At 57.1% G+C, this 14,934-nt stretch overlaps 3 protein-coding genes across 3 annotated transcripts; 2 read left to right on the forward strand and 1 right to left on the reverse strand.

Annotated features, from left to right (window-relative positions):
* Window positions 1-1,907: 1,907 nt before the first annotated feature.
* Window positions 1,908-5,404, reverse strand: BXZ73DRAFT_88359 (exocyst complex component Sec5-domain-containing protein; the record flags this gene model as incomplete). The annotated part of the gene is made up of 17 exons (XM_048024917.1): window positions 1,908-2,207; window positions 2,269-2,447; window positions 2,502-2,643; window positions 2,697-2,813; window positions 2,864-3,222; window positions 3,274-3,610; window positions 3,672-3,802; window positions 3,859-3,978; window positions 4,031-4,149; window positions 4,195-4,445; window positions 4,498-4,643; window positions 4,700-4,780; window positions 4,845-4,984; window positions 5,017-5,041; window positions 5,100-5,125; window positions 5,184-5,279; window positions 5,331-5,404. 17 exons carry the CDS (start codon window positions 5,402-5,404, stop codon window positions 1,908-1,910), a joined length of 2,643 nt encoding a protein of 880 aa, XP_047880908.1.
* Window positions 5,405-5,860: 456 nt separating this feature from the next.
* BXZ73DRAFT_98402 (oxidoreductase) lies at window positions 5,861-7,196 on the forward strand (the record flags this gene model as incomplete). Its single annotated transcript, XM_048027677.1, has 5 exons — window positions 5,861-6,162; window positions 6,201-6,402; window positions 6,457-6,925; window positions 6,976-7,007; window positions 7,056-7,196. The coding sequence occupies 5 exons, from the start codon at window positions 5,861-5,863 to the stop codon at window positions 7,194-7,196; spliced, it is 1,146 nt and encodes a 381-aa protein (XP_047880909.1).
* A 914-nt stretch (window positions 7,197-8,110) lies between these two features.
* BXZ73DRAFT_88361 (endoglucanase) lies at window positions 8,111-9,869 on the forward strand (the record flags this gene model as incomplete). The annotated part of the gene is made up of 8 exons (XM_048024918.1): window positions 8,111-8,156; window positions 8,426-8,743; window positions 8,796-8,848; window positions 8,875-8,958; window positions 9,012-9,106; window positions 9,179-9,424; window positions 9,478-9,653; window positions 9,718-9,869. 8 exons carry the CDS (start codon window positions 8,111-8,113, stop codon window positions 9,867-9,869), a joined length of 1,170 nt encoding a protein of 389 aa, XP_047880910.1.
* Window positions 9,870-14,934: the final 5,065 nt, after the last annotated feature.

Here is a 14,934-nt window from a genome sequence, read left to right on the forward strand (position 1 = left end):
CCTTACCGACCCACGTCCGTGTTGGTGTTGAGGTGCTGAACGTTGAGGCCGATGTTGAGGTTGTATGTCGGGCCAGCCGGCGCTGTCAAACCGAAACCGTCACCACGCCCTCATCCCCGGAGAACATCCACCAACCAACCACCTCCTCGCTTTATCACACCAACAACCCGCTAACCGCCTACACCCCACCCATACTGTACCGTCGCTGGGGGCAGCCAGGGTCATCAGGGTGATCAGGCCCTCTCCCAGCCACGCCCAACGCCCACAGCGCGGTCGTGCGCCGTTCCAGGTCCGAGGTCTTTGTCCAGGCCCCGCATCTTCCTACTCTTCAAGAACATTCGCTGGAATGAGTTCAGAGTAATAGTAATGCGCTCAAAAGGGAAAGACCAAAGAGATACCGGGGAACCGATGGCCCCCAGCGTCGTATTCCGGGAAGCTGAGGTGCCGAGCGTTGAGGTTTTGAGGGCTGAGTGCTGAGTGCTGAGTGCTGAATTTTGAAAGCGCTCGACGTAAGCCTACGAAGCGCACGAGATTCGGCTACTTACTCCCCGTTCACCCCACCGAACCACGCGTGTGTCAGTCTTGCGAAGTCGGATCGAGACGACAGCCCAGCGACACCGAGAAAGGGCGGCTAACCCCTCCCCCAGTACCACGGAACCGCGTCTACACTGGACCTTGAGGTCTTGCGGTGCTGAGTGCTGCGGTCTTCGCCCAGTCCCCTCTTCAGGGACATCCGTTGGAAATGTGAGATGAAGAGTAAGAGTAAGACACTCAGACACATACCAGACAAAGAAAGTGGCGAATTTGGGGCGTTTGTTGCTTGAGGGCTGAGTGCTGAGATTGGTCGAGACACAAGCCGGCGAGACGTACGAGGGGTGGCTGGTCCCCCGCACACCACACCGACCCACGCCTATGTCGGTGTTGAACTTCGTTGAGGTGCTGGACGTTGAGGTACTGGACGTTGAGGTGCTGAAACTTGAGGTGCCGAAGACGATGTCGAGACCGAATGCCGGACCAGCCGGCGCTGCAAAACCGAAACCGAAACGCACCGACACCCTCAGTACCCATCCACATCCCCGTCCCACACCATCCCTCCGCCAGCCTCAGCGCAACACGCCCGCAACCCGCCACGCTCCTCGCACACCCAACACACCCCCGATACATTACCGTCGCCGACACAGCCAGGGTCATCGGGGTGATCAGTCCCTCGCCCGGTCGCGCTGACGTCCCCAGCGCCGTCGTGCGCCGTCCCATGTCCCGGTCCTGCCGAGGTCGTCGTCTTCGCCCAGTCGTCGAGGGCCCCCGTGACGTCGTCTTCTTCACGGACCTCTACGAAAATGCCCAGACCTGCACCTTCAGCACCGTGCACAAGCGGGTATGAGAAAAGGGAAGAGCGGAAACCCCCGGGGACCAGCCCCGGCGCGGCGTTCATCGGGGTCATGAAGCCCTCGCGCACACGACGGGGACAAGCGACCAGGGCATACATGGGCTGTGCGAATCCGAGTCCGTGGCCGGCCTTGCGGGGTCGAGTGGTTGAGTGGGTGCGCATGGTGGAGGTTGAGTTTGAAAGGTGAGGGCTGAGGGTGGGGTCGTCAAGTGGTGGAAGGAAAGGAACTTAGGTGAGGAGCGGAGAAGTGCGCGGGCTGGAATTTATAGGTGGGGTTGGGATTCGGGCGGCAGGGCGGGAGGCTGACACCGGGTGCAAGCAGTACCGGACCGGTTGTTTGGAAGGCGGGTGCAAGCGCAGGACCTGAGTGATATTGTATATCGGATACTGTAAGAAGAAAAGCTAGAAAGCATGTGGGTGACAAGGAATGCAGAGACGCGATCCACTCACCAATAATTTACATGTCCGCCCGTGTCCCGCCATGCAGTGTACATACAAGTCCTGATGCCTATGCTCTCCCTTATCTTGCTCTACGCCGCTCTGACCTGTCCCTCTCGCGCTTTGCGCCATCCCCGTCCCTACTCTTCTCCTTCGAGCGATCTTTCGTCTGGCGGAAGCACAGGAATTCGATGCCGGTCGCTCGCCGGGCATCTGCCAACGTGCGTTTCACGCCGTCGAGATGCGACTGCAGATTCTCGTCGCCTGGCCGCTTGGCGTATGCTTGCGAGATCTTGGTGTAGAGCTCGGATAGGGTCTTGTCGGCTGAGGTGGTAACGTAGCGAGACAAGGTTTGATGCATGAACTCAATTTCAAGCGTTGCCTACCGGTCGAAACAAACGTCAGCACCATTGGGAGGAACCATGATGAGGCGGAGGACGTACGCGGAGCATGCCGCCCATGCCGAATCGCTTGACCTGCCGGAAGCAACGAAGCGCCTCCTCGGCCACATCCTCCACGAGTGCGTTCAGCGTACGTTCCAGGAGAGGAGCAGCAGCTGCGCCGACTTGTGCGTGGACTCCAACGAGATACATAAGCGTCTGGTAGACAAACGGCCTAATCTCTGAACAGCGTGCAATGAGTGAGCGCCCCCCGAGCAAGATACCGCAGAGCTTACCCTTTGGTTGCGGGGTCTCATACCAGTCCATCTCGGGATCGAGGATGCCATTGCGTACGATGGTGGTGAGCGCAGTAGACTTCGGTTTGAAGTAGGACTCGAAGAGCGTCTTGTCCAACTCTTTCACGGCTTGCATCAACGTCTACAATGATGCCTGAGCGACCGGGTATGCAATAAACAAGAAAAGTAGCTTACAAGCTTTTCGTCGGACATCGATATGTTCAGCGCTGTACCGAGCTCTGTGATCATGCTCGGGATGAGGCCCTCCCCCAAGTGGCCGAAGTTGGACACTATGAGCAGGATGCGAGTAGCCTGTGCCCGAGTTTGGATAAGGCAGAACGCACAGTGTCGAGTGAACGTACCGGTTCGTCGATTGGGACAAGCTCAAGCGGGTTGCTTCCCGGGACGGAAGAAGTGGGAGGTGGCAGTGGCATTGGGGCCGTTGAAGTAGGGCTCTCGTCGGACCCAAGGTGGACGAGGCCGTCCAGGAACGCATAAAGCGCGTCTAGGAACGCCTTCGTGATCTTCGTGACGAACTCTGGAGAGATGGCGTTCTGCTTCGTCTGTCGTGAGGATGAAGAGAGATCGACCCCGCCGGCGATTTTAAACGCGGCAGTGGTGACTTGTTTCTGGAAGGTGCGAATGTGGGAGAGGTAGACTGTCGTGTATGGCACCGTCGTGGAGCCAACCCAGTTCTCGAGGTGGTAAAACACACTGGCATCTGGGTGGAATTTAGCCCACGATTGCCGAGGTATTTTAACGATAAACGAACCTCGGTGCCAAGTAGCGATAATGTGGTCCTCAAATTTCCACCGGGCACTGTCAAGGAGAGATCTCAAACTTGAAGTTGCCTCACTGGTAATATCGAGCCCCGACACGTCGTTGACGCTGTCTTGAATTTCTCCAAGGATTTTCATGAGGTGATGAGAGGTCGTGAGGACATTCGAACACTTAGGGAAACATGTTGGAGTTGAGGCGGCTCCCGGGGACTTCACGGCCATATCGGAGAACATGAATAACTCGGAGAGGAGAGTGATGTATAGTTTGATGATGTCAAGTGCCATCGTCATGCATTGTCGAGGACTTCTGCGCGAGGAGATGGTCGGATTCTACGGCAATGGCATTCACACTTCATGAGGTGTCCTCATCAACCACCACAGGAGCGCGTACCTTTTTGAACCGCCCGTCCATGAAAGCTTTGGATATCCTCCAAAAGCTTGGCAATGGGGTAAGCATCGCTTCGGTCACGTTCTTCACCATGGTCTGAATGGCATCCCAGACCTCATGTCCACCGGCAGATGCTGGACTCAACGTATTACGTTGTGCACATGATATCGATCAAGAGCAAGCCACGCACCTATGACAACATCTGCTTGCGAACCTTCGACTGCTTGGAGACAAACTTGTAGCTGGGAAGCTAGCTCACGGTTGAATGAACCATTGTCGGGACCGGGGGCAGTTTCCTTGCTGTTAAGGGCTGGCCATATGTTAGCACATTGAAGAAGTGCGTAAGAAGAGAACATTCGAACATGTGATGGTCTTGACAGAGCTGTTGTACGTATCCCGCATACTTTGTATGATGTGCTTGTGCTGGGCGTCGAAGAATGTCCAGGCGGGATCGTCTCCAGAGGTGAACTCATACAGAATCCTGGGGGTATGAGCCGAGTCTCGGTGAATGAGCCGTAATACGCACTCGATGGTCTTCTCTTGCTCCTCAACACTTCGTGAAGGTTCTTGAAGCTTGGAAGAAAGCTCGCTGCGCATCTGACCCATGACTTTCTCCACCGTGGCCCAGACCTTATCGAGGATGCGCTTCTGCTGCTGCCTTGCGCTCTCCGTAGATTGCCCTTCCTTAGTGGCCCCTACAGGGAGTAGCTGGTCCGGCCGTGTCTCGAGCATGAGCTTCCCCTTCTTATAATCCCGCATTGCCGCTTCATACCGACCCTTATAACCGTACGCATAAATAGGGTGCGGGAAAAGACAAGTGGCAGCTTACCTGCTCGATGGACTGAACAAGGGCACTAGGTAGATTGAAGAAGAATTTGGACCGGTCGAACACGCCCAAAGTAGTACGGAGCTTCTGTGCTTTCATCGCATTCTCCAGTACGGGAAGGAAAATTTGATCCGCTTTCTGCGCTCCGGCTGAGACACAAAGGATGGGTCAAGAACTAATTGCGTATATGAATTATCAAACGCACCCTTCAGGTGGTCTGTTAAAGGCTTGGACGCGTACTCAGTTTGGTCAGCCAGAACTCCCTCCTTCATCACCGCATACAAGGCTGCAGTAGGCGCGGTGGAATTTGTTGAAAACTATGGGCTTCGCGGTGTTGTTGAACGACGTACCATCTGTAGAAGCCTTCACTGCAACGAAGCGATCGAAGTTCTCCTCGACCAGAACACGGATAGCTTCCGACCGCGAATCCAAGGAGGCACGAAGATGATCGATGCCTCGAGAAAGGTCTTGGAAGTTGGCATTCGGTGAACTACGGAGAGGAAGGTCTTTGGATTGAATGACTTGGAGGTGATGAGGACTTGGGTCTCTAAATGTATACGCCTTTGAGATGAACCGTGCAGGGATCGGCTACAAGGTAGACTCACTAGTTTCCGAGTCCAGTTCCCGCAAGCTAAGGAGATGAACACCATCTCAGCTGTGGACTTGGCATGTGTGATTTTGCTACGCACTCAATGGCTGTTCCCAACCCCAGCGGGTCTGTGTCCACTTCGGCGGGGCCTGTAAGGACCGCCTGGTCCATCTCCTGGTCAACTTCCTCCCATCTCCTGCATGGCACTGTGAGCACGGGAGCCTCGACCGTCTGTGAACACATTTACGTTGCTGATACTGAAGAGAGCTTGTAAGTCTTCAAGAGTGCATCCTCGTCAATGTCGAAATTGAGCTTGACCATAACCCGGCAGAGCGAAGGAGAGCTACCCGAGTGATTGGGAGGCAATCAAGTGGATGATCTTTACAGGAGACGCGCGCAAGAACCAGGCAGTGGGTATATGCGGTGGGGGTTCGTAGCAGGGACTCGTAGTAGCAGTCGTGAAGGGACAAGTGGCAGCGGGCGCTCCGGGGACAATCTTATCTCGTCCGCGGCGGGAAGCAAACCAGATTCACCCGGAAGCTCGGAGACCGAGCACGCGATGGACATGACACTAGCCCAGACGAATGACAACGCCTGGCCGCGCGCGCTCGGCCAGAGTCCAGTCCAAGGCCAGTCCCCATGGAACGTACCGCCCCAGTCGAGGGGGCGCTCCTCCGTGCAAAGTTGTAAGCCGTGGGAACTCGCCAGTCGGTATATCCTCTCGTCGAAATGGTGCGACGTCCGTCCCCCGCCCTCCCATCATCTTCGCCCCCAGCCATGTCCATGACGAAGCGCATCCGCATCTACACCGAGGAGGACGTCTCCCGGCACAACAATGCGTCTAGCTGCTGGGTCACTCGCAATGGCAAGGTCTACAATGTCACTAGCTTCATTGTGGACCATCCCGGAGGTGACGATCTCATTCTCAACTACGCTGGCAAGGACATTGGCGTGATTATGAAGGACCCGGAGGAGCATGATCACTCCGAATCAGCTTACAACATGCTTGAGGAGTTTGTTGTCGGCAGAATTGGCGTGGGCGAGACGCTTGTGTCTGATGGTACGGTCTCCATTATGGTGTGCGCTGCGAAAGGCTCGCGTCTGACGACTTGCTTAGATGGGAGGCCACCGACGATTTTCACCCCGAAGAGACGGACCTGACTGCGGACTACGAGAAGAACGAATTCCTGGACCTTCGCCGGCCGCTGTTCATGCAAGTCTGGCGCGCCAACTTCTCAAAGTCCTACTACTTGAAACAAGTCCACCAACCCCGGCATCTTGTCGAGTCTCCTCGTCTCTTTGGCCCTTGGTACTTGGAGGTGAGTCGCACTCTCACCGTCGTATGATACACACGCAAACCCATCTCCTCCCAGATCTTCACCCGTACCGCCTGGTACGTGGTACCTACCATCTGGCTACCAATTACATTGTACCTGTTCATCCGCTCCCTCGTCCAATTCTCCCAGGGTGCCTACTCCCTTCCGCCCTTCACGGTCGATCCCTCTGCCCCTATCAAAGCCATGCTGGCCGGGCGTATTGATCCGTGGGTGTTCGCCTACGCGATGCCATCCTTCTTCCTCGGGAACCTCGCATGGACCCTCCTGGAGTATATCTTCCACCGCTTCCTCTTCCATATCGACGGTCTCCTTCCGGACACTCAAGCAGCGCTCACATTCCACTTCCTCCTGCACGGCATTCACCACTACCTCCCTATGGACAGGCTCAGGCTGGTCATGCCTCCTGTTATGTTCTCCGCCCTCTCTTTCCCCATGACGCGGCTGGCACACCTCATCTTCCCCACTGCCATGGCCAACAGTGTCATCGCTGGCGCATTTACGTTCTGTAAGAAGTTCGTCATATGTCACTCCATTCAAATCTGACCCCTCGTCCAGACGTCCTTTACGACTGCATGCATTACGCGTATGTGTTGCCCGCTGAATCCCATTATGCTCCAATGCTGACGTTGTCACAGCCTCCATCACAGCCGTCTTCCTCTTACATTCGGGACATGAAGAAGTACCATCTTGCGCACCACTACAAGAACTTCGACCTCGGGTTCGGAGTTACCAGCAAGATTTGGGATTACGTCTTCAACACTGTCTTGACCCTGTAGAGCGAGGGCTCCGCGTAGTCGTCACATCTACAATATATCAAAAGTGAACGCATTCATGGCAATTAAGTATACGGATGCCGTAATGACAGGATCAGGAAGTCGCGGCTGGTTTTTGCCCGACTTCAGCTTCATTGTAATCACGTTTAGATGCGGTCCGCCTTCCCACAGAAGTAATGCCATGATTTCAAACCCTTCGCTCGTCTATGATGTGTGTATGTCCAAATCACTGGGCGTCTTGTGGAGTTGATCCTTCGGCAGCTCTGCGCACGGCACTGTAATCCATGCTGTCCATGATGTTGACTCCAGTTGTTTCGGCACGTCACCTACCCGAGATTCAAGCGCAGAATAACTCTCGGTTTCCGTTCATGCTGGTGTGAGTTGAAGGGATCATGGCTCTCCTTCGCGTCTCAATAATTCGTCTCCTTGGACATCCAGACATGTCACAGGATTGACTACCGACCCCTCCGTTCGACGTCGATGAAGTGACAAGGAGGAGGACGTTGGCGACCACGCGTTTTAGCCGCCCTCCCGATGATTACGCGAACATGTCCCGCGCCCTCGTCTCCGCCTTTCCCAATACCGCCTCCGACTCTCACATGATCGCACCTCGCCCGTTGTCCAGGCGTGATCAAAGCTGTCTTCCGAACACGAGACATAGATCCGAAGTTCTCTCATATTTTCCTTGTCGCGTCCGCCTCGCCCTGTGATGCTCCCCACATTCCAGGTCTCGAACCAGCCAAGTGTACCTGGAAAGCGGCCCGACAAGTGGCCGTTCTTGACCGGATCGTACGGTGACATCGCTTTCGGTCGCTGTCGAACGGGTCATGGGAAATGCGTTCCGAGGACATGGAGTATAAATACGCAGCGGTGTGCAGCGGCGGATGGACGACACAACTTCCCGTGGATCTAGCAAGATGAACTCCAAGTTCGCAGGACTGTTTGTGCCGTCTCGCTCGCGCTGTCCGTCCGCGCACAGGCTCAGGTGTGGGCACAATGTGAGTTGATATTCTGCGGTTGGCATTGTATGCGTTGCTGACATACTTTTGGTAGGTGGTGGCAAGGTACGTTTACGACGCCAGCAAGAACCAACTCGAGTTCTCATTTTATAATACTCAGGACTGGGCAGGAGCCACAACGTGTGTTCAGGAGCCGTATGCCAGGCCCTAAATGACTGTGAGGGTGTTGAAACGCTCGCAATTCTGAGGACCTTCACTTATCACTGCATTCAGACTACTCGCAATGCGTTCCCGGCACTGTCACCTCGACCACGTCCGCTGCCCCTACCACCACAACCTCCGCCACACGCACAACCTCGACCACGACCTCCGTCACGCGCACAACATCGACTTCTATCGCCTCCACCTCGACCACTGTGTCAAGCTCGACTTCCACCGCCTCGACGCCCACCGCGTCATGCGCGACCCCGCCCCCCTCTGCTGGCAAGCTGCGCTACGCCGGCGTGAACATCGCCGGCTTCGACTTCGGCTGCGGCGCGGACGGAACGTGCAACCCCACGGGCGCGTACCCGCCCCTCACGCAGTACTACGGTATGGACGGCGTGGGGCAGATGAACACTTCGTGAAAGACGACGGCTACAAGTCTTCCGGCTCCCCGTCGGCTGGCAGTTCCTCACGAACGGCGTCCAGGGCGGCGTGCTCAACGAGGACAACTGGACAAGTACGACACGCTGATGCAGGCGTGCCTCGACACGGGCGCGACCTGCATCGTGGACTTGCACAACTACGCGCGGTGGAACGGGAAGGTGCGTGCGCGGCCCCGAGCGCTCACATAGAGGACTGACGAGGGCGGCTGCAGATCATCGGCCAGGGCGGCCCCGGGAACGACGACCTCGCCGCGATCTGGTCGAGCATCGCGTCGCGGTACGCGGACAACGACAAGGTCATCTTCGGGTGTGAGTACATGATTGCCGTCCCAGTCTCGGTTCACGCGCGGCAGACATTGATACCGAGACGTGCGCGCAGGATGAACGAGCCGCACGACGTGCCGGACATCACGCTCTGGGCGGCGAGTGTGCAGGCGGCGGTGACCGCGATCCGCAAGGTGGGCGCGACGACCCAGCTCATCCTCCTCCCGGGCAACAACTGGACGTCCGCGGAGACGTTCGTCTCCAACGGCTCCGCGGACGCGCTGTCCAAAGTCAAGAACCCGGACGGGAGCATTGACGGGCTCATCTTCGACGTGCACAAGTACCTCGACTACGACAACTCGTACGTCCCTTGGGTCATTGGTGGGCAGGCGCACTTGCTAACCCCGCGCGTAGGGGCACGAACGCGGAGTGCACGACGAACAACATCAACAACGCGTGGGCGCCGCTCGCGGCGTGGCTCCGCTGCAACGGCCGCCAGGCGTTCAACACCGAGACCGGCGGGGGCAACGTCGCCTCGTGCGAGACGTACATGTGCCAGCAGATCGCGTTCCAGGCCGCCAACTCCGATGGTGCGTTCTCCCGTCTGCTTGTCCTGTCTCTAGCGATCGCACGGGCTCTGACGCTACCTGGCAGTGTTCCTGGGCTACGTCGGCTGGGCGGCGGGTAACTTCTACACCGGCTACGTCCTCGGGGAAAACCCGGTGGACAATGGCGACGGGACGTGGACGGACACGCCGCTCGTCTCGGCGTGCATGGCGCCCAGCTCGAACAAGCTGGTTGCGTAGGGCTTGATATACCAAAATTGTACTATCATTTCGCTTCTACTTTACGATCAAAAATGACTTCCCCTGCTCCCTACGACCCCGCATCCAGCATCATAACCTATGTGATACTTGGGAAAAGGGGATGATCACCACTGTTGCATTTCACGCTCGACGACCTCCCAACAAAAACGAAGACGCCCAAGTTGGGCGACATGCGGGCACGCACGGTGTTGAGGGTAAACCCGAAGGAGGCCCCTTAAAAGGGCCAACGGCGACGAAGGCGGTGGGGAAGAGCCTGGAAGGCCGCGAACTGAGATGGTCAGAATGACAAGTTGTTGAGAAGAAACTCGACAAATCACTGCTCGACAAAGATGTCCGATGCTGAACGACATCGAAGGCAGAGGCACGATGTACAGGCAGACCACCCGTGAACTTGTACCCCTACACACGTCGTACCTTTGCTTCTGCTACCCTATTCACGACGAACACCTCCATCTTCTTCACCGCGCCTCACCGGGTCGAACTCGACCCAGAGAGAAGTAACAGCGAAGAAAAAAGAGGGGGTCCCCCGAAGAAGTCCCCCGGTGAGTTTAACCTCCGCAGGTGTCCACCCACAGAGGGCAGACCGCCCGTCGCTGCCCCTCCCCGAGGGAAGAGGAAGTCCCGAACAGCCCACAAGTCGGAGGTTGATGTCGTGGAACGGACTCTGGACTCGCCCTACGTATTATTTTTCGTCTTTTCCTTGCCTTTTCTCTGCCTGCTACTATATTGGAAGGTTGTTCCCGCGCTTAAGCGCCCGTATCGCGGACTCTCTTAGCACTTGCACTTCGTGTCCTAGCCCTCATCTCGACCTCTTGGTCTTTGTGGGCTAGGTGAGTATCTCGATTGCCTGTATGTATGTAGAGCTATGTTAACTTGGTCTTTGTGGGCTAGACATCCCTCGTGTGACTCTAGTTTGCGTCTGCTTTGCGCCTAGTGCCGGCAACGCCTCTGCACCACTACATCGAGGTCATCCAACCTCCATCTACACCCATCCACCCCTCCCTCTCCTCCGATTGGCGTTCGCGGCCTGCTCCCGCGTCATTAGGTCGAGATCTAACCAGTGAGTGCTGGCATCAAAGCATCGGATCGCCCCCACTCGCGCAAGCATCGTCCCCACCCTGTGCCACTCGCCCCGCTCTTCCCCTACCCTGCATACCTGCCGGAGTTATAAGGCTCTGAGCGTATCGCAGTCTCCCTGGGTCTGTTGAGCTCGAGTATCACACTCTGAGAACACTACCCCGCTCCCGGCCGACGACTCTATCCGCGCAGTTGGTCATCCCGACTGATTGGCTGCCTGGAAGCCTCAATAGGTGTTCACTTCCCCGGAGCGTATCCTGGTTCCTAGAGCACGGTGGCTTGCGCAGGTCATCAGCACGCGGTTGACACTGAAGACAACCGGCACGTCCACATCGTCCGCAACGAGCGAAACGACCTCCTCTGGCGAGAGTGCGACGACCAACCGTGTCCTCATACCCGTACCCCTGTCACCTACACGACCCGCAGGGCTAGATTCGACGAGACCCACACTCCTATCCCACCCCTAGTCATGGATGCCCAGCAGTTTCAGGCCCTCATGCAGGCCCTCACCGCGAACCAGCAGCAGTTGGTTGCCGGACAGGCCAACCTTACGCAGGCGGTGACAAATCTGGCAACCGCGTTCCAGAACCTGTCCACCACCCTTCCCCAAGCTATGACGAATGCGACGGTGGCTTCGAACGTCAACACCCAAGCCACGAAGGACGCGACAAAGGTCGCGAACAAGCCCCAGCCGTACAACGGCAAGACCAGTTCGGATGCACGCCGCTTCGTAGCATCCTTCCAAGTCTACGCGATGCAGATGGGTGGCCATCTGAACACTGCCAACGCCACGGGCGGCTTCGATCGCGACGACGCGAAGTGGATCAAGTCGGCTCTCACTCTCCTCACCGATGACGCTGCGATCTGGGCTACCCCCTACCTGGAAACAATCGGTAACGGGCTGGCCGTGTTCAACAACGACTGGACGACCTTCAGAGCGGCATTCAAAACGCGATTCGAGACGGCCGACGAGGCAGTCGACGCGAAGGCAGCCCTGCAGGCTCTTCACCAGCGTAGCCTCTCCGTCGTCGAGTACTACGCGCGGTTCAATGAGCTCGCGGACAGGACAGGCTACAGCCAGACCGACCTCCGCGACAGGTTCTACGAGCACCTCTCCTCGGAGATCAAAGACGAGTTGGTGCATACTGCTCGCAACACTGCTGCGCTCCCCGACCTTGTTCAGGTCGCTACGGACCTCGACATGCGCATTCGAACGCGCAAGGCTGAGCGTGCGCGCGAACAGGGCAAGTCTGTTGCGACCCCGACTGTCCCTCGTACCGCCACCGGGCAGTTCGCATCCGTGGCAACTCCCTCGACCATGCGCACCTCCCGCGACCCCGACGCGATGGACATTGATGCTGCTAAGCTGAGCGAGTTCAGGCGGTCGATGAACGGCAGGTGCTGGGGCTGTGGTGCGACCGACCACCAGAAGAAGGACGGCAACCACTCGAACGAGACTTGTCGCTGGTGCGGAGGCCGTGGCCATCGCGAGAGCGTTTGCCAGAGCAAGGCACTGGGCAGGCCACGCTTGGGCGGTCAGCAGCGCGTTGCAGCTACCACCGAGGACAGCCCGGTCGCGTCGACCTCAACGGCGAACTCCAATGTGCAGGGGATCAACGCAATCCTCGAGCAGATGCAGCAGATGACGGAGCAGCAGAAGATCCTCCGTGGCGAGCTTGAACTGCTCCAAAAGTCTTTTCCGAACGGGCCCGCTTAAGAGCTGCGGCAGCGGCGCCCCCACCCAAGGTCTCTTCTTCTTCTTTCCCTGAACCTGTACCTAGCGCGTACGATACCGTAGATAGCTGTACTATACCTGAAGCAAATCGATCCGGTTCGCATTTTCGCACTAGCGTGATAGTAAAAGGAAACGATAAGAGTGTTAAGACCGCAGCAATGATTGACTCTGGTGCGACTTCGCTTTTTGTTAGTAAAAGGTTCATAGATAGGCATGGTATTTCGGTGCACCCGTTGTTCAAGGAGATCACAGTGCACAATATCGACGGTACAAAGAACAAAGCAGGCAGTATTACGCATTTCACAAGGCTTACGTTAGGTATGGGTACATATAGCGAGCGTCTCGATTTCTTAGTTACAGATCTGGGACCAGAGGACATGATTCTTGGCTTGCCTTGGTTACGTACGGTGAATCCGGAGATAGACTGGGAGAAGGGAGAGATGCGGATTGAGACGGACGAGGAGGAGGAGGAACGACCTGCGTTCGAGCGTATCAACGCGAACCGGGCACAGCGACGGAAGTGGCAGAAGGCAGGAGTGTTGGAGGATGCGAGGGAGGAGGTGTGGTGTGCGGCAGGCTACACCTATTCGACGCAGCTGGCAGAGGCTGCCAACAAGGGGAAACCTCAGAAGACGTTCGAGGAGATGGTCCCGGAGGAGTATCGACGCCACGCTAAGGTGTTCTCCGAGGTTGAATCAGAGCGTCTCCCTGAGTCGAAACCTTACGACCACGCGATCGACCTCAAGCCTGATGCGCCTGAGTCGATCCGCTCCAAGGTTTTCCCCATGCCTCTGAACGAGCAGGAGGAGCTTGATCGGTTCCTGGAGGACAACATGCGCAAGGGATACATCACACCCTCTAAGTCCCCCATGGCGTCTCCAGTCTTCTTTGTCAAGAAGAAGGACGGGAAGCTCCGGTTAGTACAGGACTACCGGAAGCTGAACGACGTCACTGTCAAGAACCGCTATCCGCTTCCTCTCGCCTCAGACATTGTGAACCGGCTGCGAGAAGCGAAGTACTTCACCAAGTTCGACGTGCGCTGGGGATACCACAACGTCCGGATCAAGGAGGGTGACGAATGGAAGGCTGCCTTCGTCACTAACCGAGGGTTGTTCGAACCCAAGGTTATGTTCTTCGGGCTCACCAATTCACCAGCCACCTTCCAAGCGCTGATGAATTCGATCTTCGCGGATCTCATTGCGCAGGGCAAGGTAGCGGTGTACCTGGACGACATCCTCATCTTCACGGACACCCTAGAGGAGCACCGTCGACTGGTTCACGAAGTACTTCAGCGGTTGGAGGAGCACGACCTCTACCTGCGCCCTGAGAAGTGCGAGTTTGAGCGGGAGGAGGTGGAGTACCTGGGGCTGGTGATCCGTCAGGGCTCGGTCAGCATGGACCCGGTGAAGGTCAAAGCCGTGCGCGACTGGCCAGATCCTCGTAACCTGCGAGATCTGCGCGGTTTCCTTGGATTTGCCAACTTCTATCGTCGCTTCATCAAGGACTTTGCTAGGCTGGCTCGTCCCTTGAACGACTTGACAAAGAAGGACGTCGCGTGGACATGGGAGTTCGCGCAGCGTCAGGCATTCCGCGCGCTCAAGGACGCCTTCATCAGCGAACCGGTTCTCGCTACATGGGCACCAGATCGACCCACCAGACTCGAGGTGGACGCTTCTGGATTCGCAACCGGTGGTGTTCTGCTCCAGAAGCTCCCCGATGGCCTATGGCACCCGATCGCGTTCCGCTCAGAGTCCATGTCGGATGCAGAGCGCAATTACGAGATCTACGACCGAGAGCTCTTGGGGATCATCCGAGCATTGGAGGACTGGCGCCACTACCTTGAGGGCCTTCCAGATCCCTTTGAGATCATCACGGATCATCGGAACCTCGAGTACTGGCGTACTGCTCAGCATCTCTCACGGCGGCAAGCGCGATGGTCAATCTGGTTGGCACGCTTCGACTTCGTCCTCACCCACAAGCCTGGGAAGACGAACACGCAGGCAGATCCTCTCTCGCGTCTCCCCACTCATCAGGTCACGGACGCGGAGGACAACCAGGAGCAGGTCGTACTCAAGCCAGAACGGTTCGCTCAGCTAGCTGCAACCATCTGCAGCGACACCGATCTGCTCGAGCAACGCATCCGTGAGTGCACCAAGCGCGAAGTGGAGGTTAGAAGCGGGCTTGCAGCGCCGCCTCGCAGGATGGCAAGTGGAGTAGCCGAGTGGGAAGAGC

Source organism: Epithele typhae, assembly GCF_022376455.1.
Source record: "Epithele typhae strain CBS 203.58 chromosome Unknown BXZ73scaffold_7, whole genome shotgun sequence".
NCBI classification, from domain to species: Eukaryota; Fungi; Basidiomycota; class Agaricomycetes; order Polyporales; family Epitheliaceae; genus Epithele; species Epithele typhae.